This window comes from Pseudophryne corroboree, chromosome 2 (assembly GCF_028390025.1).
Source record: "Pseudophryne corroboree isolate aPseCor3 chromosome 2, aPseCor3.hap2, whole genome shotgun sequence".
NCBI lineage: Eukaryota > Metazoa > Chordata > Amphibia > Anura > Myobatrachidae > Pseudophryne > Pseudophryne corroboree.
This window is the reverse complement of record NC_086445.1, coordinates 54,570,649-54,596,374: the sequence shown is the minus strand read 5'-3', so window position 1 is coordinate 54,596,374 and position 25,726 is coordinate 54,570,649. Positions and strand designations below refer to the sequence as shown.

The 25,726-nt window shown below is 46.7% G+C and overlaps 1 protein-coding gene across 1 annotated transcript; it reads left to right on the top strand.

Annotated features, from left to right (window-relative positions):
* The first annotated feature begins 1,635 nt into the window (after positions 1–1,635).
* Positions 1,636–5,289, top strand: LOC134997856 (E3 ubiquitin/ISG15 ligase TRIM25-like). The gene has a single exon (XM_063951318.1). The coding sequence runs from the start codon at positions 1,722–1,724 to the stop codon at positions 3,468–3,470; it is 1,749 nt and encodes a 582-aa protein (XP_063807388.1). The 5' UTR covers positions 1,636–1,721; the 3' UTR covers positions 3,471–5,289.
* The last annotated feature ends 20,437 nt before the right edge of the window (positions 5,290–25,726 follow it).

Sequence of the window (25,726 nt, the reverse complement as noted above, 5' to 3'; positions counted from 1 at the left end):
TCCCCATTTTACACAGTACGGCAGGCAGGTGTCCCCATTTTACACAGTACGGCAGGCACGTGTCCCCATTTTACACAGTACGGCAGGCAAGAGTCCCCATTTTACACAGTACGGCAGGCAAGAGTCCCCATTTTACACAGTACGGCAGGCAGGTGTCCCCATTTTACCCAGTACGGCAGGCAGGTGTCCCCATTTTACACAGTACGACAGGCAAGAGTTCCCATTTTACACAGTGTGGCAGGCAGGTGTCCCCATTTTACACAGTACGGCAGGCAGGTGTCCCCATTTTACACAGTACGGCAGACAAGAGTCCCCATTTTACACAGTACGGCAGGCAAGAGTCCCCATTTTACACAGTGCGGCAGTTCACGTGTCCCCATTTTACACAGTACGGCAGGCAAGAGTCCCCATTTTACATGGTACGGCAGGCAGGTGTCCCCATTTTACACAGTACGGCAGGCAAGAGTCCCCATTTTACACAGTACGGCAGGCAGGTGTCCCCATTTTACACAGTACGGCAGGCAAGAGTCCCAATTTTACACAGTGCGGCAGGCAGGTGTCCCCATTTTACACAGTACGGCAGGCAAGTGTCAAGTGAGGGGGAAGGAATGGAGAGGGAGGGAGGGGGGGGGAGAGAGAGAGACTACTCTCTCGGGTCGGGCCGCCTCACCTCCCTCGCTCCTCCTTCCTGCTTGTCTGCTCCTCCTCCCTCTTCCCGAGTACTCCTGCTCGGGGGGGCGCGGTTTTGCGGAATGACGCGATTGCGTCGTGACGTCACGACGCAACCGCATCATTCCGTGAAACTCCGCCCCCTGAGCAGGAGTGCTCGGGAAGAGGGAGGAGGGGGAGACAAAGACACGCAAAGTGCCGCGGCGGGCGCTCTGTGCGGTTGCACGGCTCTACCGCCACTAGAAACGGCACTGTGTTTGCATTATGGGTAAATTATCTTTTGCCATGTCAGGATGGATAAAGCAAAGTTTCTGACAAAGAATAAGGTGTAATTTGTGTGAGCATTGCAGAAACATATTACTGATATTTATGTTGGTTCAGTACAGGGGTGTGAAAAGACGGGATACGGTCATTAGGTCGACCACACTTAGGTCGACAGTCATTAGGTCGACCACTATCGGTCGACGTGAACAAGGTCGACATGGAAATAGGTCGACATGAGGGTTTTTTAAAATAAATAAATAATTTTTTTAACTTTTTCATACTTTACAATCCACGTGGACTACGATTGACAATAGTAGCCTGTGCCGAGCGCAGCGGTAGCAGAGCGTGGCACCTTGCCCGAAGTATGGTGAGCGAAGCGAGCCATGCGAGGGGACACTGCACTAATTGGGGTTCCCCGTCACTTTACGAAGAAAACGACACAAAAAAGTAAAAAAACTCATGTCGAACTTTTTCCATGTCGACCTTGTTCACGTCGAGCTAATGACCATGTCGACCTAATGCATGTTGACCAATAGTGGTCGACCTAATGACTGTCGACCTAATGACCCATACCCAAAAAGACTCAGCAGCAAATGGGTTAATAAAATGATAACACAACTGGTGCTGTGCAGGGTAAATTACCTTCTCTGACTGTTTCCTGTGTGTAGAGCTGTGTGCTTAGTATAACTGAGCCCATAGCTGTAATCTGAGAGCAACGTCAGCCCCACCCTCTGTGGTTTCTGATTCTCAGAGACTTTCAGTTTCACTACTCTCCTCTGCTGCCAGCGATGGCGTCTGCTGATCTGAGAAAGGAGCTGGACTGTTCCATCTGCCTGAGCATTTATACAGATCCTGTAACCCTGAGATGTGGCCACAACTTCTGCCGGGTCTGTATTGATCGTGTGCTGGATACACAGGAGGGGTCTGGAGTTTATTCCTGTCCTGACTGCAGAGCAGAGAGTCAGGAGCGTCCTGCACTGATACAGAACATAACTCTGTGTAACATAGTGAGGAGTTTCCTGTCTACTCATCCAGATCAGGAGGAGACTGGGATCTTCTGCACTTACTGTATTCACTCTCCTGTACCTGCTGCTAAATCCTGTCTGCATTGTGAGGCTTCTCTGTGTGATAATCACTTGAGAGTACACAGCAAGTCAGCAGAGCATATCTTATCTGATCCCACCACCACCCTGGGGAACAGGAAATGCTCTGTCCATAAGAAGGTCCTGGAGTATTACTGCACTGAGGACACTGCCTGTATCTGTGTGACCTGCAGTTTGGCTGGAAAACATCGTGGACACCTGGTGGAGTTGCTGGATGTGGCCTCGGAGAAGAAGAAGAAGAAACTGAGACATATTCTGCAGAAACTGACAATAAAGAGAGAGGAGGCTGAGAAAAGAGTCCAGAGCCTGCAGGAGCGCAGAATAAATGATCAGGAAAAAGCAGCTGGTGTAACAGAGACAGTCACTGCCCTGTTTAGAGACATCAGGAGACAGCTGAATGACCTGGAGAAGAGAGTCCTGAGTGAGATATCCAGGCAGGTACAGTGCGCCTCACTCCCAGTCTCGGATCTGATCCAGCAGCTGGAAATACAGAAGGACGAGCTGTCCAGGGAGATGCGTCACATTGAGGAGCTGTGTAATCTGCCTGATCCAGTGACTGTCTTACAGGAACCAGACACAGGTGATTGGTGTGATGCTGAGGATAGAGAGAGACCTGATAACCAGGACCGTGGTGTGGGAGAGCTGGATGTGGGTCACTTATCAGAGACATTACACACATTATATGATATATTGACCAGTATAAATGAAGGAATCTATGTCCAGGATTCTACTGACAGACTGCAGGAGGTAAACCCAGCAGCTGGTACAGAATCAGACAAGGCAATGTTTGTAAAGCCAGCGGGTAATGCAGAATCTGACATTATAACTGGTATAAAAATAGGGCTCTATGTGCACCAACCTACAAAGATAATACTGGATATAAACACAGCTGCTAGTAATATAAATATACCACAATCTATCACTGATAACTCTACATTTAAGTCTAAGCCTATAGAACCAACCTGTGCAAACTGGTCAGATTACGCCTGGTATTGTCCAGATAAACCGGAGAGATTTCAGCATTATAACCAGGTGTTAAGCACCAGCAGCTTTTCCTCAGGGCGACATTACCTGGATATGACTGTGAGTGAATCAGGATGGTGGAGTGTAGGGATGAGCTATCCCAGTATAGACAGGAGAGGAGATCAGTCACGCATTGGGTATAATGACAAGTCCTGGGCTTTGTGCAGAGGGTGGTATAACCGATGTTCAGCGATACATGACAGGATAGAGATCTGTTTGTCCACCTTTCCTGGTAGCACTGTGGGGATATATCTGGACTATGAGGCTGGACAGCTGTCCTTTTATGATCCATCTCAGCAGATGAGACACATACACACCTTCACTGCCACCTTCACTGAGCCCCTTCATGTTGCATTATGCATAGGGAAGGGTGCAATTATATCTGGGACAGTCAGGTGCTGTAAAAAATAATCCTAAAACCCCCCACCTGAGACTGGTGACATCACAGAGAGGGAGGTCTGATTGGTAAAATATGCAGCCAATAGAATGAAGCAGTGGGTGGAGCTACAGCTGATCGCCTCCACTGTAGAATTACCAGATATCCTTTTTCACTGACTGGTTGTAATGACTGCCTGTCAGCTGGTGTATACCCTATTAGTGCAGTCAGGCGGTGACTGAGATAATGTCTCATTTATAACAATACAAAGTTGGCTTGGACTACAAATACCAGCATGCCTCATTTATTAACTTGATATTTGTCTCTTTAAAACTTATGCTGCATGGAATTGTAGCCCTGGATTGTGGGGCCAAATTATCAAATAGACCTGAAAATAACTATTTTCTACCAATGATCATGGCGGCAATAGAAAATAATTATTCGGGCCAGTTTAGCAAAAATAAATGTTCGGTGCATCTGAGTGACGCTGGGCTCTCCAGTAATACTGCCGGCAGCAGTAAGCAGAGACTTGCCGCATCACTGACCTTCCCCACGCAGAGTTCATCAAATGAAAAAGTATACATAAAAAACAGAAAGTAATGTTAAATATATATATACTGTATATATTTATACTACTATAGTTGTAATAAGCAAAAAAAATTATTTACTGTAATAATAAAACATTTTTTTCTTGTTTATTTCATCACTTTCCTAAGATTACGATAATATAAAAGAACAGCTGTGGCACATGCGCAATGGCTAAAAATTGCTCCAGTTGCGTTAACAACGGTTGTTTGCGTTCCCATCTGGATCTGGCCCAACATGTGGTAAATTGCTGCCTTTGCTTTGCAGGAATACTCGGCGATGGCCATCACAGGCTGATGAGATTACCAAATAGACCTGATAACTAATAAATATTCCCCTAAAGGTGGGTACACACTGGCCGATTTATATCGGCCGTTCTCTTGAACGGCTGATAATATCGCCGGTCCGTCGGCCAGTGTGTACGGGCGATATGTCTGTGAACTCCGTCATTCACAGACATATCGTGTTGGCCCCGCAGCACAGCCGACAGCCAGTATATATACCAATATATTGGCGCGTCGCTGTGTGTGTACGGGCGACCAGCCAGTCGCCCGTACACATGCTGCGACAGCCGGCGGTGATTGACAGCTGAACTGGGCAGGTGTGTGTACACGTCCACCCAGTACATGACGTCAGTCCCTGACTGATCGTGCAGTGTGTATGCACAGCACACTGCCCGATCCGTCCATAGATATATCTGCCGATCAATTGATCTGCAGATATATCTATCAGTGTGCACCCACCTTAAGAACCTAGAGAAGTCGGTGAACAATCTATAAATATGGTTTATTATAACTAGACTGGATGAAGGTCCCTTATTAAGCTTGGTGTCTATTACCAGGGCCCCATAGCAAATATTGTTTTGCAGGGGGTTCAGACAAAGTGGAGTTACAGCACACAACATGTACAATGATAATTTGGTGGGCGTCCTTACATGGTATTGCCTAATAATGGCAGCTTGTTAGAATAATATCAGTTTATGTTAGAAATGTTAGTGTTTTGTGTGTATTTTTGCCTGTATTTGGTAATGGCTTTATAGAAATGTAACAAGATGAGCCTATCACACGACTCCCTTTTGGGCGTCACCAATGGGATTGTAATGTGGTATGATAATGTATTCATGTAAAATTTCCTGTTAGTTGGCGTCTATATCTGTAGCTGAGAATAACTGTATGTAAGTTTGGTCTGTTCAGTTCTGACTACTCTGCATTGATAAAAAGCCAGTGCCACTTGTTATAGCATTTAAATAAACTTGTATCTTTAGCACAACTCTTGGACAATCTGATTGGTTATTGTCATTTGATTAATGATAACTTTAACAAGGGTCTGTCTAAAAGTGCAGAGCAGGGACACACTGCCCTCCAGGCCGATAGCAGCTGCGTCACCTGTTGTATCCTCACCCAGGCCGCACGTGGCATCATGACATCACACACCAAGTACTGCGGGAGCATAAAGAGCAGGAAGATGGGTGTTGGGCGCAGAGCCGGCCCTAACCAATATGATGCCCTAGGCAAGATTTTGACTGGTGCCCCCTAGCTAGCACCACCGCTGGTTCCGCCTTCTGACCTTGCACCTCTTTCCCTGCACCATCACCCCTCATCTATAGCAGTCCTTATTTTGGTGTTTGTACCCCCTATATTTTAAATAGGAACAGTTCGCACATTTGGCGCACAGCCCAAAAAGTGGTGTGTTTTTGCTGGCAAGGGCCATGACCACACAATAGTAACCCCAATTCCGATTACACCACACAGTACTGCAACTTTATTCACATTTGATCATGCGATAGTGTCCATAATTCATATTACATCCTGCAGTATTATCACTTTACCTTATAAACGTTACTCCTCACAGTAGAGCCCCTTATTCACATTACATCACACTGAATTGCTCCTTATTCACATTACACCACACCCTATTGCTCTTTATTCACATTAGACGACACAGCAGTGCCCTTTCTATACGCAACGCGACATAGTAGAGCACCTTATACACATAATGCCACACAGTAATGCCCCTTACACATATGAGACACATTATTAATGTCCTTATAAACATAATGCGCCTTACACATTATGACAAATTAATGCCCTTTTACACGTAATGTCCCTTACACATATGCCGCACATTATTAATGCCCTTATACACATAATGACACACATAGTGCCCCCTACACATTTGCTGCACATTATTAGTGCCCCTATACACATAATGGCACACATACAGTAGTACCCTGTTACACATATGCTGCACATTATTAATGCCCTTATACACATTATGGGAGGGGCTGTGATTGGGGACCTCACTCAGTGCATGTCGTGCAAGATGTATGCACACCTGGAGCTACCGGCTCAGTGTGATTACATCTGCACGAGGTGTATGCGAACTGTTGCCCTGGAAGCCCAGGTAACTGATCTAGAGCAAACCGTTACGCGACTGAGGGAGATTCACAATCTCGAGCGTAGTTTAGACAGAACGGTGGAGGAGTTGCGGGAGGGGTCACTGGTAGAAGAGGATGATGATCAGGTAGCCAGTTGGGTCACAGTTAGAAGGAAGAAAAAGAGGGGGAGGCTCGACATCTCCGAACTATCAAACCCGAACAAATTTGCCCGATTGGACGAGGAATCGGAGGATGATAGTGAAGAACTGATGGTACCGGAGGAGACTGCTCCCTCTAGCATCCAGAGGAGCGGTCCCTCTGGCGCGGTTGGGATAAAAAATAGAGATGTACCTAGTCAGATGGTGGTGGTAGGGGATTCTGTCATCAGGAAGGCAGATAGGGCAATCTGCTACCGGGACCGTGATCGCCGTACAGTCTGTTGTCTCCCGGGTGCTCGGGTACGGCACATTGCGGACCGGGTAGATAGATTGTTGGGAGGGGCTGGGAAAGACCCGGCGGTCTTGGTGCACGTTGGCACCAATGACAAAGTTAGCAGAAGGTGGGATGTCCTTAAGAAAGACTATAGGGACTTAGGAAAGAAACTGAAGGCAAGGACATCTAAGGTAATATTCTCGGAATTATTACCCGTGCCACGCGCTAGTCCGGGGAGGCAGAGAAAGATTAGGGAGGTAAATGTGTGGCTTAGGGATTGGTGCAGGAAGGAGGGGTTTCTGTTCCTGGAACACTGGGCGGACTTCTCAGTCAGGCGCCATCTCTTTTGTCGTGACGGATTGCACCTGACTGAGGAGGGGGCAGTGGTGCTGGGGGGAAGGATGGTTAGAAGGTTGGAGGAGATTTTAAACTAGGAGCCTGGGGGGAGGGTTTAGCTAGAAACTACGGGTCATGCAGTGAGAATAGTGGGGATGGCGGTAGTAAACGAATGGGGGAGAAGTTGGGGGAGGGTAAGAGCAGGCGGTAAGGTTACTAACATGGGTACTAAAAGGGATTTTACCAAAGCACTAACCAATGACGATTACAGGTCATCATTGCTACATAAGGTGAAAGATGTCCCTAACGCAAGGGAAAATACTTATCTTAGTTGTATGTATGTATGTAAACGCCAGAAGCATTACTGGTAAAAAGGGTGAACTAGAAATTGTACTTGCAGCAAGCAAACAGTATGATATTATAGGCATTACTGAAACTTGGTGGGATGAATCTCATGATTGGACAGTCATTCTAGAGGGCTATATACTGTTTAGGAGAGACAGACTAAATAAAAAGGGTGGAGGGGTGTGTCTTTACGTAAAGCCGTTTTTAAAACCTGATATACGGGAAGATATTCAGGGGGGGACTGTAGACACTGTCGAGACATTATGGGTAGAAATTGCATGCGGGGAAAAAGGAATAAAAAAGTTAGTATTGGGTGTATGCTATAGGCCGCCTGGCATCAACGCATCTGATGAGGAATTGTTACTAAAGCAAATTGAAAGAGCAGCAGGAGTAGGAGACATAGTAGTGATGGGAGATTTTAACTATCCAGAGATAAACTGGAAAAACGATTCATGTGATACTGCTAGGGGCAATATGTTTTTAAACACACTTAATGATAACTACTTAGTCCAACTAATTGAGGAACCAACTAGGTAAAATGCAATCTTAGACCTGGTATTAACAAACAATGGGGATTTGGTATCAGGTATTATAGTAGGGGAAACCATAGGAAACAGCGACCACAATATGGTCACATTCAAAATCAGTTTCCATAAACAGCCCTATACTGCCTCAACTAGGACTCTAAACTTTAGCAAAGCAAATTTTGAAAAGATGAGGGTATTTTTCAGGGATATTGAATGGGAAGGTTTGTTTTTAGGAAAAAATACTACGGAGAAATGGGAGGTACTAAAATTCCTGCTAGCTAAAAATACACTCAAATTTATTCCTATGAGTAGCAAAAAAAGGAATAAAAACCACAAACCGATGTGGCTTAACAAAAATATAAAGGAACTTATGGGCAAGAAAAGGCGAGCATTTAAAAAATACAAATCTGACGGGGAAGCAGAGTCATTTCATCACTATAAGGAATGTAACAAAATTTGCAAAAAGGAAATAAGAGCGGCTAAAGTAGAAACTGAAAAACTAGTAGCAAAGGAAAGCAAAGCGAATCCCAAAAAATTCTTTAAATACATTAATAGCAAGAGATTAAAGAAGGAGAGTATAGGCCCTTTAAAAAACAAGTTGGGAGTCTTAAGCAAAAATGATAATGACATAGCGGACACACTAAATGAGTTTTTTTCAACAGTATTCACTATAGAGGACCCATTTCAGGGACTGACAGACAATCTTAATAATGAGAATATCCCACTGATAGGTACCTATTTAAGCGAGGAAGTAGTCTGTGACCGATTAAAACATTTAAAGATTAATAAATCACCAGGGCCCGATGGTATTCACCCAAGGGTTCTAATGGAGCTTCCCTCTGAACTGGCAAAACCGCTATCTTTGATCTTTAAGGATTCAGTTATATCAGGTATGGTTCCCAAAGACTGGCGTATAGTGGAAGTAGTGCCTATATTCAAAAAGGGAAGTAAAGCTGAACCAGGTAATTATAGACCAGTTAGTCTTACATCTATAGTGGGGAAAGTATTGGAAGGTATTCTAAGAGCTAGTATTCAGAAGTTCCTTGAAGTCAATAAGGTCATTAAAAGGAATCAACATGGGTTTATGAAGGACAGATACTGTCAAACCAACTTATGGCTTTTATGAAACAGTAAGCGCAAACCTAGATCAGGGTAAAGACGTGGATGTAATCTTTTTAGACTTTGCCAAAGCGTTCGATACTGTACCACACATGAGACTTATCTACAAGCTACAAGAATCAGGGCTAGGAAGCACAATATGCACTTGGGTGAAAAACTGGTTAGATAATAGGAAGCAGCACGTTGTGGTTAATGGGTCTTTTTCAACTTGGACTGAAGTGCTAAGTGGTGTGCCGCAAGGCTCAGTATTAGGACCGCTATTGGTCAATATTTTCATTAACGACCTAACAGAAGGTCTAGAGAGCATGGTGTCAATTTTTGCAGATGATACCAAATTGTGTAAGGCTATAAATACAGAGGAGGATGCCGAGTCTCTTCAGAACGACTTAGTTAAATTAGAAGCATGGGCAGCCAAATGGAGAATGCGCTTCAACACAGACAAGTGTAAGGTAATGCACTGTGGTAACAAGAACAAAAATTACACCTACCTACTAAATGGGGTAAAATTAGGCGATTCTGTACTGGAAAATGACTTAGGTGTCCTCATAGATAGCAAGCTAAGCAGTAGTACCCAAAGTAGGACTGCAGCAAAGAAGGCTAATAAGATATTAGCATGCATAAAACGGGGTATTGATGCTAGGGACGAGAGTATTATACTCCCGTTATATAAATCACTAGTGAGGCCACACCTTGAATACTGTGTACAGTTCTGGGCACCGTACTACAAAAAGGATATCCTGGAGCTTGAAAAGGTACAGAGGAGGGTGACCAAACTAATTAAGGGCATGGAGACGATGGAATACAAGGAAAGGCTTGACAGACTAGGCATGTTTACATTGGAAAAGCGGAGACTAAGAGGGGATATGATCAACATCTACAAATATATAAGGGGACAATACACAGAGCTTGCACTGGACCTGTTTTTGGTTAGATCAACACAGAGGACTCGTGGACACTCGCTCAGGTTAGAGGAGAGGAGATTCCGCACAAAACGGCGTAAAGGCTTTTTCACGGTAAGGACAATACATGTTTGGAATTCCCTGCCCGAGGGAGTTGTAATGGTGGAATCTGTCAACACCTTTAAGAATGGGTTAGATAAATTCCTAATGGATAAGGATATCCAGGGGTATGGTGCATAGTCATGCATTATAGTTACTATAAATAGGGATAAAATGCAACGGCTAACAGTAGCATCAGTCAGAAATTTTAGTCAAATCATCATGCATAGGAGACCACAAATAGGTTGAACTCGATGGACAATTATCTTTTTTCAACCTCAGTTACTATGTTACATAATGACACACATAGTGCCCCTTACACATATGTTGCACATTATTAATGCATTTTTACATGACACACATAATGCTCCTTACACATATTCCGAACACTACTGCACAACCAACCCACTCACATGCACACAACACTCACACTGCCACTAACACTGTGACCTCTGCCTCTGCTTGAATACAGATGTGTCCTCATAAATCTTGCCTCAATGATAACGTCGGGCACATTTTTTTAAATGAAAATGCATCTTATTTGCATTGCTATGTGGCTAGGATACACAAGCAGCTTCTGCTGATTAAAATTATATGCAGCATGCCTATATACTGTATGAGACTGTGGCGGCTGTATCTGCATATAACATGCTACACACAGAATATAGGCATGCCGCATATCATTTTGATCAGCAGAAGCTGCTGATACCCCTAGGCATATCAAATGCCCTAGGCAATTGCCTAGTTTGCCTATGCCTATGGCCGGCTCTGGTTGGGCGTTGGGCATGACCTAAGGATGTATCCTGCACTTTTCTTTGCAAGCACTATTCAAAGTGTAATAGGGTGGCAAATTGCCTCGCCCAGGTACCATTGGGACGATAATCATGCAGCCCCTTACCCTAATCGCTCCCTCGGTGGCGTCACTGGTTGCACACCACTCAATACGGCCCAGATAGACTGCCCTGTCTCTAAAAAATGAAAAAAACAAACCTGCCTGTCATCATTTGTTTCTCCAGGCACACTCCCAGAAGATTGCATTCAACATGGATCGGAAATAAAAGAATTGTGCAGCCTGATCTGTATAGGGAGCAGTTCCAACAATAATTGGGAAGCTTGATCATTGGGTATGGATCATCAGATCTACATTTCAAAGGTCTGCAGTCATTAGCAGGGCTGTCGTTTTGTATTGGCTCATGGGCGCAGGACTATAAGGGCCCCTGGCTGATAGCTGAGGGTCCCCTTTTTCCAGGGGTACCAGATTTTTTAAAATAAGTCCTGGGGAACTAGAGAAATCCGACTTCAAAGCAGTGATCCCCATCAGAGCATGTTAATTGCTCTTCCCAGTCAGATATCTCGGGTTCTGTCTGACTTAGGGTGTGTACACACGGTGAGATTTTTTCTTAAGATTTTGACTATATAGTCAAAATCGTAAGAAAAGTTAGTGCAGATCGCAAGGTGAAAGTCACCTTGCGATCCCGATGCGCGGTCCCGCCAGGTCGGCATCGCAAGAAAAGATAGGCTGTGCAGGCAAGTCAATCCTTGCTAGATCGGTGTACTATCTAGTTCATCTCACATGTCAATGACATCTCACATAAGCCAAAATTTCACATAAGCCAAAATCGTAAGCACACACAGTCCATATCTCAAGAAAAGTTAGTCAAAATCTGTCCTATCTGGGCTCCGGGGAGTTCAAGGGAAATCGCAAGTAAAAATAGGACATAGCAAGGATCTCACCGTGTGTACACACCTTTAGAGTTTAGAGCATATACTCCAAAAGCTGTGACTCTCCCCTTTCAGTGGACACTGGCAGCTTGTCTCCACTATGCCCAGAACCAGAGATATCAGCCTTCCAGCAGCTGGTCCCTGCTCCAGCTCCACACACCTGGTATGCAGTTTTAGATTTTTGTCGGATTGCTCTGACTCTGATCATCAAGTCCCCTGTATCACCTGAAAGGTGGGACTCTCTAGTTTTATATCCCAGTGAAAGCGAAGAAATCTGTTTCTAGGAACTGGAGATATCTGTAGTCAAGCAAGCTGCCCACTCCACTAGCCGCCCCTCCCCTGCGTATTAAACACCCGCTACCACCCTGGAAGTCATGTACCGGGGTCCCTTCATTCAGCCCAATGCCCCCTTCTACAGTTTAACGTTCTCTCTCCCTCCCACCACCCTATCGTCTACCATCTGTGCAATAAAGGAGTAATTGGCAGAAAATATTGCTCCATGTCCCAGTGGCGGATCTAGACCTTACTTTTAGGGGGGGGGGGGGGTTTAAAAATACTGACTCCTCCCCTCTCTACACATTTTTCCTCTCACTTACATTATATATATATATATATATATATATATATATAGTGGTGAGCGGGTTCGGTTCCTCGGAATCCGAACCCCCCCGAACTTCACCCATTTTACACGGTTCCGAGGCAGACTCCGATCCTCCCGCCTTGCTCGGTTAACCCGAGCGCGCCCGAACGTCATCATCCCGCTGTCAGATTCTCGCAAGATTCGTATTTTATATAAGGAGCCGCGCGTCGGCGCCATTTTTCACTCATGCATTGGAAATGATACTGAGAGGACGCGGCTGGCGTCCTCTCAGTTTGTTCAGGGGGCTACAAATATCTGTGCTCACTGCTTTATTCGGGGACCAGCAGTATTATATAGGAGGAGTACAGTGCAGAGTTTTGCTGACCAGTGACCAGTGACCACCAGTGTATTATACGTTCTCTGCCTGAAAAACTCTCTATATCTGTGCTCAGTGTGCTGCATATATCTGTGCTCACACTGCTTTATTGTGGGGACTGGGGACCAGTAGTATTAAATTTAATATGAGCGGATTCGGTTTTACTCGGTTTTACTCGGTTCTCAAACGGCATCTTATTGGCTCACGGATGTCACGTGTTTTGGATAGCCAATAAGATGCCGTTTTGAGAACCGAGTAAAACCGAGTAAAACCGAATCCGCTCATCACTAATTATATAGGAGGAGTACAGTGCAGAGTTTTGCTGACCAGTGACCACCAGTATTATACGTTCTCTGCCTGAAAACCGCTCCATATCTGTGCTCAGTGTGCTGCATATATCTGTGCTCACACTGCTTTATTGTGGGGACTGGCGACCAGCAGTATTATATAGGAGGAGTAGAGTGCAGAGTTTTGCTGACCAGTGACCACCAGTATTATACGTTCTCTGCCTGAAAAACGCTCCATATCTGTGCTGCATTGTAGTATATAGGAGTACAGTGCATAATTTTGCTGACCACCAGTATATAATATATAGCAGTACGGTACAGTAGGCCACTGCTCTACATACATCTGTGTCGTCAATTATACTATCCATCCATACCTGTGGTGCATTTCAGTTTTGCACAGTTTGCTGACCACCAGTATCTAATATATAGCAGTACGGTACAGTAGGCCACTGCTCTACCTACCTCTGTGTCGTCAATTATACTATCCATCCATACCTGTGGTGCATTTCAGTTTTGCACAGTTTGCTGACCACCAGTATATAATATATAGCAGTACGGTACAGTAGGCCACTGCTCTACCTACCTCCATGTCGTCAATTATACTATCCATTCATACCTGTGGTGCATTTCAGTTTTGCACAGTTTGCTGACCACCAGTATCTAATATATAGCATTACAGTACAGTAGGCCACTGTTCTACCTACCTCTGTGTCATCAATTATACTATCCATCCATACCTGTGGTGCATTTCAGTTTTGCACAGTTTGCTGACCACCAGTATATAATATATAGCAGTACGGTACAGAAGGCCACTGCTCTACCTACCTCCGTGTCGTCAAGTATACTATCCATCCATATCTGTGGTGCATTTCAGTTTTGCACAGTTTGCTGACCACCATAGCAGTATGGTACAGAAGGCCACTGCTCTACCTACCTCTGTGTCGTCAATTATACTATCCATTCATACCTGTGGTGCATTTCAGTTTTGCACAGTTTGCTGACCACCAGTATATAATATATAGCAGTACGGTACAGAAGGCCACTGCTCTACCTACCTCCATGTCGTCAAGTATACTATCCATCCATACCTGTGGTGCATTTCAGTTTTGCATAGTTTGCTGACCACCAGTATATAATATATAGTAGTATGGTACAGTAGGCCACTGCTCTACCTACCTCTGTGTCGTCAATTATACTATCTATCCATACCTGTGGTGCATTTCAGTTGTGCGCAGTATATATAGTAGTAGGCCATTGCCATTGATACTGGCATATAATTCCACACATTAAAAATGGAGAACAAAATTGTGGAGGGTAAAATAGGGAAAGATCAAGATCCACTTCCACCTCGTGCTGAAGCTTCTGCCACTAGTCATGGCCGAGACGATGAAATGCCATCAACGTCGTCTGCCAAGGCCGATACCCAATGTCATAGTAGAGAGCATGTAAAATCCAAAAAACAAAAGTTCAGTAAAATGACCCAAAAATCTAAATTAAAAGCGTCTGATGAGAAGCGTAAACTTGCCAATATGCCATTTACGACACGGAGTGGCAAGGAACGGCTGAGGCCCTGTCCTATGTTCATGGCTAGTGGTTCAGCTTCACATGAGGATGGAAGCACTCATCCTCTCGCTAGAAAAATGAAAAGACTTAAGCTGGCAAAAGCACAGCAAAAAACTGTGCGTTCTTCTAAATCACAAATCCCCAAGGAGAGTCCAATTGTGTCGGTTGCCATGCCTGACCTTCCCAACACTGGACGGGAAGAGGTGGCGCTTTCCACCATTTGCACGCCCCCTGCAAGTGCTGGAAGGAGCACCCGCAGTCCAGTTCCTAATAGTCAAATTGAAGATGTCACTGTTGAAGTACACCAGGATGAGGATATGGGTGTTGCTGTCGCTGAGGAAGAAATTGACCAGGAGGATTCTGATGGTGAGGTGGTTTGTTTAAGTCAGGCACCCGGGGAGACACCTGTTGTCCGTGGGACGAATATGGCCATTGATATGCCTGGTCAAATGACAAAAAAAATCACCTCTTCGGTGTGGAATTATTTTAACACAATTGTGGACAACAGGTGCCAAGCCATGTGTCGCCTGTGTCAAGCTGTAATAAGTAGGGGTAAGGACGTTAACCACCTCGGAACATCCTCCCTTATACGTCACCTGGAGCGCATTCATCAGAAGTCATTGACAAGTTCAAAAACTTTAGGTGACAGCGGAAGCAGTCCACTGACAACTAAATCCCTTCCTCTTGTAACCAAGCTCCTGCAAACCACACCACCAACTCCCTCAGTGTCAATTTCCTCCTTAGACAGGAAAGCCAATAGTCCTGCAGGCCATGTCACTGGCAAGTCTGACGAGTCCTCTCCTGCCTGGGATTCCTCAGATGCATCCTTGAGTGTAATGCCTACTGCTGCTGGCGCTGCTGTTGTTGCTGCTGGGAGTCGATCGTCATCCCAGAGGGGAAGTCGGAAGACCACTTGTACTACTTCCAGTAAGCAATTGACTGTCCAACAGTCCTTTGCGAGGAAGACGAATTATCACAGCAGTCATCCTGCTGCAAAGCAGATAACTCAGGCCTTGGCAGCCTGGGCGGTGAGAAATGTGGTTCCGGTATCCACCGTTAATTCACAGGAAACTAGAGACTTGCTTGAGGTACTGTGTCCCCGGTACCAAATACCATCTAGGTTCCACTTCTCTAGGCATGCGATACCGAGAATGTACACAGACCTCAGAAAAAGAGTCACCAGTGTCCTAAAAAATGCAGTTGTACCCAATGTCCACTTAACCATGGACATGTGGACAAGTGGAGCAGGGCAGACTAAGGACTATATGACTGTAACAGCCCACTGGGTAGATGTATTGCCTCCCGCAGCAAGAACAGCAGCGGCGGCACCAGTAGCAGCTTATAGCAAACGCCAACTCATTCCTAGGCAGGCTACGCTTTGTATCACCACTTTCCAGAAGAGGCACACGGCTGACAACCTCTTACGGAAACTGAGGAACATCATCGCAGAATGGCTTACCCCAATTGGACTCTCCTGGGGATTTGTGACATCGGACAACGCCACCAATATTGTGCGTGCATTACATGTGGGCAAATTCCAGCACGTCCCATTTTTTGCACATGCATTGAATTTGGTGCCGCAGAATTATTTAAAAAATGACAGTTGCGTGCAAGAGATGCTGTCGGTGGCCCGAAAAATTGCGGGCCACTTTCGGCATTCAGCCACCGCGTGCCGAAGAATGGAGCACCAGCAAACACTCCTGAACCTGCCCTGCCATCATCTGAAGCAAGAGGTGGTAACGAGGTGGAATTCAACCCTCTATATGCTTCAGAGGATGGAGGAGCAGCAAAAGGCCATTCAAGCCTATACAGCTACCTACGATATAGGCAAAGGAGGGGGAATGCACCTGTCTCAAGCGCAGTGGAGAATGATTTCAACGTTGTGCAAGGTTCTGCAACCCTTTGAACTTGCCACACGTGAAGTCAGTTCATACACTGCCAGCCTGAGTCAGGTCATTCCCATCATCAGGATTTTGCAGTAGAAGATGGAGAGATTGAAGGAGGAGCTAAAACAGAGCGATTCCGCTAGGCATGTGGGACTTGTGGATGGAGCCCTTAATTCACTTAACCAGGATTCACGGGTGGTCAATCTGTTGAAATCAGAGTACTACGTTTTGGCCACCGTGCTCGATCCTAGATTTAAAACCTACGTTGTATCTCTCTTTCCGGCAGACACAAGTCTGCAGAGGTTCAAAGACCTCCTGGTGAGAAAATTGTCAAGTCAAGCGGAACGTGACCCGTCAACAGCTCCTCCTTCACATTCTCCCGCAACTGGGGCTGCGAGGAAAAGGCTAAGAATTCTGAGTCCACCCGCTGGCGGTGATGCAGGGCAGTCTGAAGCGATTGCTGACATCTGGTCCGGACTGAAGGACCTGCCAACGATTACTGACATGTCGTCTACTGTCACTGCATATGACCATTGAAAAAACGGTGGAGGATTATATGAGTGACCGCATCCAAGTAGGCACGTCAGACAGTCCGTACGTATACTGGCAGGAAAAAGAGGCAATTTGGAGGCCCTTGCACAAACTGGCTTTATTTTACCTAAGTTGCCCCCCCTCCAGTGTGTACTCCGAAAGAGTGTTTAGTGCAGCCGCTCACCTTGTCAGCAATCGGCGTACTAGGTTACTTCCAGAAAATGTGGAGAAGATGATGTTAATCAAAATGAATTATAATCAATTCCTCCGTGGAGACATTCACCAGCAATTGCCTCCAGAAAGTACACAGGGACCTGAGATGGTGGATTCCAGTGGTGACGAATTAATAATCTGTGAGCAGGGGGATGTACACAGTGAAAGGGGTGAGGAATCGGAGGATGAGGAGGAGGTGGACATCTTGCCTCTGTAGAGCCAGTTTGTGCAAGGAGAGATTGATTGATTCTTTTGTGGTGGGGGCCCAAACCAACCAGTCATTTCAGTCACAGTCGTGTGGCAGACCCTGTGGCTGAAATGATGGGTTTGTTAAAGTGTGCATGTCCTGTTTATACAACATAAGGGTGGGTGGGAGGGCAATTCCATCTTGCACTTCTTTTTTCTTTCATTTTTCTTTGCATCATGTGCTGTTTGGGGACTATTTTTTTGAAGTGCCATCCTGTCTGACACTGCAGTGCCACTCCTAGATGGGCCAGGTATTTTTGTCGGCCACTTGGGTCGCTTAGCTTAGTCACACAGCTGTTATGGTCCTGATGCTCAGGACAGAGGAGATCTTATGTAGAGAGCCCTGAGCACCAAGACGGAATGCTGGGATTGGGAAATGGGAAGGAAATAGCCCCTAGCACCCTACCTCCGTTGTCTTACCTGTGTTGTCAATTCACACCTGAACGACTATGATTTCTTGGGCCCATGGCAGCCGTGTTTGAAGGGCGGATTAGGTCTGCCCAACTCCGATGCCCCCTCAGGTCTTAAAGAGAGACAAGGCGTGAACTGAGACAGGGTAATAACAAGGGGACCTCTAACTGAAACAACCACGCAAGGGGCTATAAACTACCTAAAAACTAAACATATGTACGGCACGCCGCCAAAGGAAAAGAACTACAAAGAAACCACTGTCCACTCCCCCACATGGCACCGCCGAGTTCCCGGGAGGACAGTGAAAGCGGGAACCTCCGCAAATGCACCAATTCACAGTGAAGTAAACACTAAACGGCATAGGCCGCAACACGCGGCAGAAGCCGCTACTCGCGAAACCGGGTGAGAACCCCAGATGACAGCAACAGGTTCGCAAGGACTAGAAGGATTCCCAGGACCGGCTTCGGACCTCCAAAGTACCAGAAGACAGGGAGCAAGATCACCAAACACAGCTGACAGGAACAGAGTTCTGCAAGGAAGGAACAGCATACAAGAAGCTATCACCGGCGGGGCTGCAGTGTGCTGGCTCACATAAAAAGGCCCTGCTGGCTAATAACAGGAGGGCCAGCAGAACCAGCCCCCAGACCCTAATTACCAGTTGCCGTGCAGCTGCCCTGCTGCACGAGCAACCTAATTAACTATTCTTAGCAACGGGGAACGCGGTCCACCTGTGGCGTCCCCATTGCTATGCACCCGGCGGCCCTGCACGCACGGCGTCCTGCGTTGCCAGGGACCCGGCAGCTATCGTGCGCACGGTGTCCTGGCGTTGCTAAGCGCCGTGCGGGGGACAGGGAAGGAGAGAGGCGCGGCGGCCGTGGCTGCTGCTCAGTCAGGGCACGGCCGAAGACCGCCGCGCCTAACAGTACCCCCACCTTGAGGAGGGGTTAAAGAACCCCTAAAGCCAGGTTTCTGAGGAAACTCCTGGAAGAATATCCTCTTAAGCTTAGGAGCATGTAACTCCTTATCCAACACCCAAGATCTTTCTTCAGGGCCATAACCTTTCCAGTGGACCAAAAAATAGAGCCGACCCCGAGAAAGCTTAGAATCTAAAACCTTCTCCACCAAGAACTATTGTTGCCCCTGAACATCCACCGGAGATCTACCCTGGGAAGTCCTCCGAGGAAATCTCCTGGAAGAAAAATACTGTTTCAAAAGGGAACAGTGAAAAGTATTGCCAATTTTGAGAGATCTCGGCAAGCGTAGCCGAAAAGCAACTGGGTTGACCTTCTTAATGATAAGGAATGGTCCAATAAATTTGGGTCCCAATCTAGCCGAGGGTTGTCGGAGCTTGATGTTGCGAGTTGACAACCATACGTTATCTCCCACCTTAAAAGTGCAAGGACGTCGGAGCCTATCAGAAAATGTATTTTCTCGGAAGGCAGCTTTTCTCAAGGCAAGGTGCACCTTTCTCCAAATTGTTCTGAGATGGGAGGTTAAGGTCAACGAGGAGACTGGAGAATGAGAAAAAAAAGAGTTGGCTCTAGGATGAAAGCCAAAGACTGAAAAAAAATGGGGACTCCTTGGTGGAAGAATGACAAGAGTTATTATAAGCAAATTCAGCTAAAGGAAGAAATTCAGACCAATCATTCTGGAGTTTGGCCGAATACAACCGTAAATACTGTTTTAATGACTGGTTAACTCGTTCGGTTTGTCCGTTAGATTGTGGATGGTACCCAGATGTTAAAGAGAGTTTCATATTTAATGAGGCACAAAAACGTTTCCAGAAACGAGCAATAAATTGCGGACCCCGATCAGAGACAATATCCCTGGGCAACCCATGGAGCCTGAACACATGACGGAGAAACAAGACTGCCAACCCTTGAGCAGAGGGTAATCGGGGAAGAGCAATGAAATGAGCCATCTTACTAAAACGATCTACTACCACCCAAATGACTCGAAATCCGGCTGAAAGAGGAAGGTCCACCACGAAATCCATGGATATATGTGACCATGGCCTGAGAGGAACGGCTAAAGGTACAAGTTGCCCGATCAGCAATGAACGAGGAACCTTATGCTGTGCACAATCCTGACAGGAATGGACAAATTCCCTTACATCTTTAGAAAGACTAGGCCACCACACCGAACGAGAGACTAACTCCAAGGTCTTAGTGACACCTGGATGACCAGAGACTTTGTTGTCATGAAACTCAGCTAAAACAGTGCCTCTCAGAAATTCAGGGACAAAGAGACGATCAGCAGGAGTAAGTTTAGGATCCTTCTGTTGAAGCTGGACTAACTGAGTAAATAAATCCTGTGTGAGGCCTGCCCGGATGACAGATGATGGAACTATGGGGGTAGTAGCTGGATGGTTATTGTGAACCGGAAGAAAACAACGTGACAGGGCATCAGCTTTAGTATTTTTGGAACCGGGCCTGAAGGTGATAATAAACCTGAAACGAGTAAAAACCAATGCCCAACGTGCCTGCCGAGCATTAAGCCATTTAGCTGACTCAATATACTGCAAGTTCTTATGGTCAGTAAACACTGTAATGGTATGCCTAGCTCCCTCCAGCCAATGCCTCCACTCCTCGAAAGCCCATTTAACTGCCAGCAATTCTCGATTACCAACGTCATAGTTGGATTCTGCGGAGAAGAATTTCCTGGACATGAAGGCACAAGGGTGTAATTCCTGAGACTCCGGATCTTCCTGAGATAGTATAGCCCCCACTCCAACCTCTGAGGCATCAACCTCAACAATAAAGGGGAGCTCCGGATTAGGGTGTCTGAGGACAGGAGCCGAGACAAAGGCCTGCTTTACGGCCCGAAAGGCAGACTCGGCTGCAGGCGACCAATTGGAAGGGTCCACTCCTTTTTAAGTCAATGCTACTATAGGAGCGACCAAATCAGAAAAGGTATGAATGAACCGCCTATAATAGTTTGCAAACCCTAAAAAGCGCTGAATTGCTTTTAAATTTGTAGGTTGCGCCCAATTAAGGATGGCCTGGAGTTTTTCCGGTTCCATGAAAAATCCCTGGGGAGAAATAATATACCCCAAGAAGGACACTTCCGTGATGTGAAAATCACATTTCTCTAGTTTTGCGTATAAATGATTCTCCCGTAGTTTTTGAAGAACCAGACGCACATGGGTAATATGTTGTTCCATAGACTCAGAATAAATCAAAATGTCGTCTAAATAAACGACAACGAACTTTCCAAGAAAGTCACGAAGAACATCATTGATGAGGTCTTGAAACACTGCAGGAGCATTTGACAGCCCAAAGGGCATCACCAGGTATTCATAATGACCCGACTGTGTGCTGAAAGCCTTCTTCCACTCATCCCCAGATCTTATTCGGATGAGATTGTAAGCTCCTCTAAGATCGATTTTTGAGAAGATAACGGCAGAGCGTAACTGATCAAAAAGTACTGAAATCAAAGGCAAAGGGTAGGTGTTCTTAACAGAAATTTTATTCGGAGCCCGAAAATCAATACATGGTCTGAGCGACCCATCTTTTTTCTCAACAAAAAAGAATCCTGCACTCAAAGGAGATTTCGAGGGCCTAATGAAGCCTTTTTTCAGGCTTTCCTGGATATAATTATCCATAGCCGTGGTTTCTGGCCCGGAGAGGGCATATAATCTCCCCTTAGGTAAAGTGGCCCCGGGAACTAAATCTATAGCGCAGTCATAGGACCGATGGGGAGGCAGAACGTCCGCATTACCCTTGGAGAAAACATCAGCAAAATCCTGATATTCCAAAGGAATAAGATCTGGGGTAACTGCCGCAACCCGGACTGGATGGGAAATACACTCCTTAACACAAAAAGGACCCCATTGGGAAATCTCCCCAGACCGCCAATCTATGGTGGGATTATGAAAGGCAAGCCAGTGGTGACCCAAAACTACTGGAACTGCCGGACAATGTGTAAGGTAAAATTCTATTTCTTCTGAATGTAGGGCCCCCATTGTCAGCAATACTGGAGGTGTGCAGTAAGTAATAACCCCATTGGAAAGCGGACCCCCATCCTAACCGTGCATGGTGATACGTCTATCTAAGGGTATCTGTGGAACGCCTAAAGCCTTAGCCCAAGCTAAATCCATAAAATTTCCTGCAGCTCCACTGTCGACGAAGGCCGACACCAACGAACTGAGGCTGCCACAGGAAATCTTTACCGGCACTAATAGAGAATCATTAGAGGAGATTAACTGCAGACCCAAGTGAACCCCCTCACAATTCACTTGGTCAGAGCGTTTCCCGGCTTGTTCGGGCAGTTACGTGCGATATGTCCCTTACCACCACAATACAAACAAAGATCAGAATTTAACCTTCTGGTTCTTTCCTCTGGAGAAAGCCGGGAGAGACCCGTTTGCATGGGCTCCTCGACCTCCTCAGGAAAAGTATATACACATGGATTAGGCCTAAAAGTTGTTCCTCTTTCAGCCCTCCGCTCTCGGAGACGACGATCAATTTTAATAGCGAGCTCCATGAGTTTGTCTAGAGTCTCAGGAGCGGGGTACTGAAGGAGACTATCTTTAATAACTTCCGACAAACCGAGGCGAAACTGACTGCGCAGGGCCGGGTCATTCCAGCCACAGTCGTTCGACCAACGGCGAAATTCGGTACAATACACCTCTGCTGGATTTTTGCCTTGCTTAAGGGCACGCAGGTGACTCTCAGCTGATGCTTCTCTATCTGGGTCGTCATATAAGAGGCCTAAGGACTTAAAAAGGTGTCTACTGATAACAAAGCAGCAGCATCCGCTCTTAGCCCAAACGCCCAGGTCTGTGGATCACCCTGAAGTAGAGACATCACAATCCCGACCAGCTGAGACTCAGTACCAGAGGAACGGGGCCTTAAACGAAAATAAAGCTTACAAGCTTCCTTAAAATTAAAAAAATCCTTTCGGTTACCCGAAAAACGGTCAGGTAAATGCACCTTTGGTTCTGGAACCATACTCGGGGAGGCTCGCAAAAGATCTTCCTGCGATCTCACCCGAAGAGTAAGGTCCTGAACCATCTGAGTTAATTCCTGTATTTGGTTAACCAAAAGCTGACTGGGGTTTGGCCCTAAACCTGCCGGATTCATGAGGCCGAATTTCTAGGCCCACCAATACAACGGAAAAAATTAAACCACTTTTTTTTTTTTATGTGGGCCGGTGATAATGTTACGGTCCTGATGCTCAGGACAGGGGAGATCTTATGTAGAGAGCCCTAAGCACCAAGACGGAATGCTAGGATTGGGAAATGGGAAGAAAATAGCCCCTAGCACCCTACCTCCGTTGTATTACCCATGTTATCAATTCACACCTGAACGACTATGGTTTCTTGGGCCCATGGCAGCCGCGTTTGAAGGGCGGATTAGGTCTGCCCAACTCCGATGCCCCCTCAGGTCTTAAAGAGAGACAAGGCGTGAACTGAGACAGGGTAATAACAAGGGAACCTCTAACTGAAACAACCACGCTAGAGGCTATAAACTACCTAAAAACTAAACGTATGTGCGGCACGCCGCCAAAGGAAAAGAACTACAAAGAAACCACTGTCCACTCCCCCACACGGCACCGCCGAGTTCCGGGGAGGACAGTGAAAGCGGGAACCTCCACAAATGCACCAATTCACAGTGAAGTCCATAGGCCGCAACACGCGGCAGAAGCCGCTACTCACGAAACCGGGTGAGAACCCCAGATGACAGCAACAGGTTCGCAAGGACTAGAAGGATTCCCAGGACTAGCTTCGGACCTCAAAAGTACCAGAGGGCAGGGAGCAAGATCACCAAACACAGCTGACAGGAACACAGGGACAGAGTTCTGCAAGGCAGGAACAGCATACAAGAAGCTATCACCGGCGGGGCTGCAGTGTGCTGGCTCACATAAAAAGGCCCTGCTGGCCAATAACAGGAGGGCCAGCAGAACCAGCCCCTAATTACTAGTTGCCGTGCAGCTGCCCTGCTGCACGAGCAACCTAATTAACTATTCTTAGCAACGGGGAACGCGGTCCACCTGTGGCGTCCCCGTTGCTATGCACCCGGCGGCCCTGCACGCACGGCGTCCTGCGTTGCCAGGGACCCGGCGGCTATCGTGCGCACGGCGTCCTGGTGTTGCTAAGCACCGTGCGGGGGACAGGGAAGGAGAGAGGCGCGGCGGCCGTGACCGCTGCTCAGTCAGGGCACGGCCGAAGACCGCAGCGCCTAACAACAGCTACCTCATTGCGCCTCTTTTTTTCTTTGCATCATGTGCTGTTTGGGGAGTGTTTTTTGGAAGGGCCATCCTGCGTGACACTGCAGTGCCACTCCTAGATGGGCCAGGTGTTTGTGTCGGCCACTTGGGTCGCTTAGCTTAGTCATCCAGCGACCTTGGTGCAAATTTTAGGACTAGAAATAATATTGTGAGGTGTGAGGTGTTCAGAATAGACTGGAAATTAGTGGAAATTATGGTTATTGAGGTTAATAATACTATAGGGTCAAAATGACCCCCAAATTCTATGATTTAAGCTGTTTTTGAGGGGTTTTTGTAAAAAAACACCCGAATCCGACAAAAAAATTTCAGGGAGATTTTGGCAAAACGCGTCCGAATCCAAAACACGGCCGCGGAACCGAATCCAAAACCAAAACACAAAACCCGAAAAATGTCCGGTGCACATCACTAATATATATATATATATATATATATATATAAAAAATCATATTTCAGTACTTAGTCATATTCACATTACATGACAGAGGCTGAGGGGACAGAGAGGGGCTGATAATGAGAGAGGAGGGATGGAGGGAAGAGAGACAAGCTGGAGAGAGAGAGAGAGAGAGAGACTTGGGGGTAGAAAAATGGAAGAGAGGGAGAAAGGTGAGAGGGGATAAGAGGGGGATAGAGGGAATAAGGAGCGAGAGAATAGGAGAGGGGTGAGAGAGAGGGGGCTAAGGGAATTCATAGAGATAGGGAATTGAGAGAGAGAGAGGAATCTGGGAGTCAGACTGTGAGAGAGCGTCAGAAGAATGGGGAGAGGGAAAAGAGACAGATAGTGGAGAGTTTGTGAAACTCAAAGCACCAGGCAGCCAGCTGACGCTATTCCGCAAGGCTCTGGGAGGACGAGCTGACCATCCGCAGCGCCGTGCCCGTTGCCCTCCACTAACAACTTTGCCCTGGACGGAGCAGCATGTGTACCTCGCTGGTGGTGGTGAACCTGCTGTATTATTGGCGTGCAGGAGACCTGAGCCTGGAGCAGCAGGTGAAACTCCTGAACAGAGACTGATCTGGGGGAAACTCTGTGCTTTCCGATGTCAGCGTCCTAGTTACCTAGTTAACTTACTTTTCTTGTGCAGCGTCGGGACCTGGCTGTCGCAGCGATGATGGCTGCCCCTGTCATCTTATGCGCAGCCGCGATGTCAGAGCCTCTAGTCTAGAGGCTCTGACATCGCAGCCACGCATGCGCATAGGAGGACATGGCCAGCCGTGATTGCTGTGACAACCAGGTTCCAGCGCCGCGCAAGATTAGTGGCACGGCGAGGTGTCGGCTGTGCGTTACGGGGGGCGATTGCCCTGATTGCGCCCCTTTGAATCCACCAATGCCATGTCCTACATACAGAAGATAGAACACCCCCTACCTCCTGCGGGACATCAAAGCTGCCACTGATAGCGCCCCCCCACCCATACCACTGAAGGATGGGTAGGGGCCCCAGTGCATTGCTTTGCCAAGAGGCCTACACTGCTGTTAAGACGGCCCTGAGCATTAGGTCGATCACTATTGGTCGACATGCATTAGGTCGGCA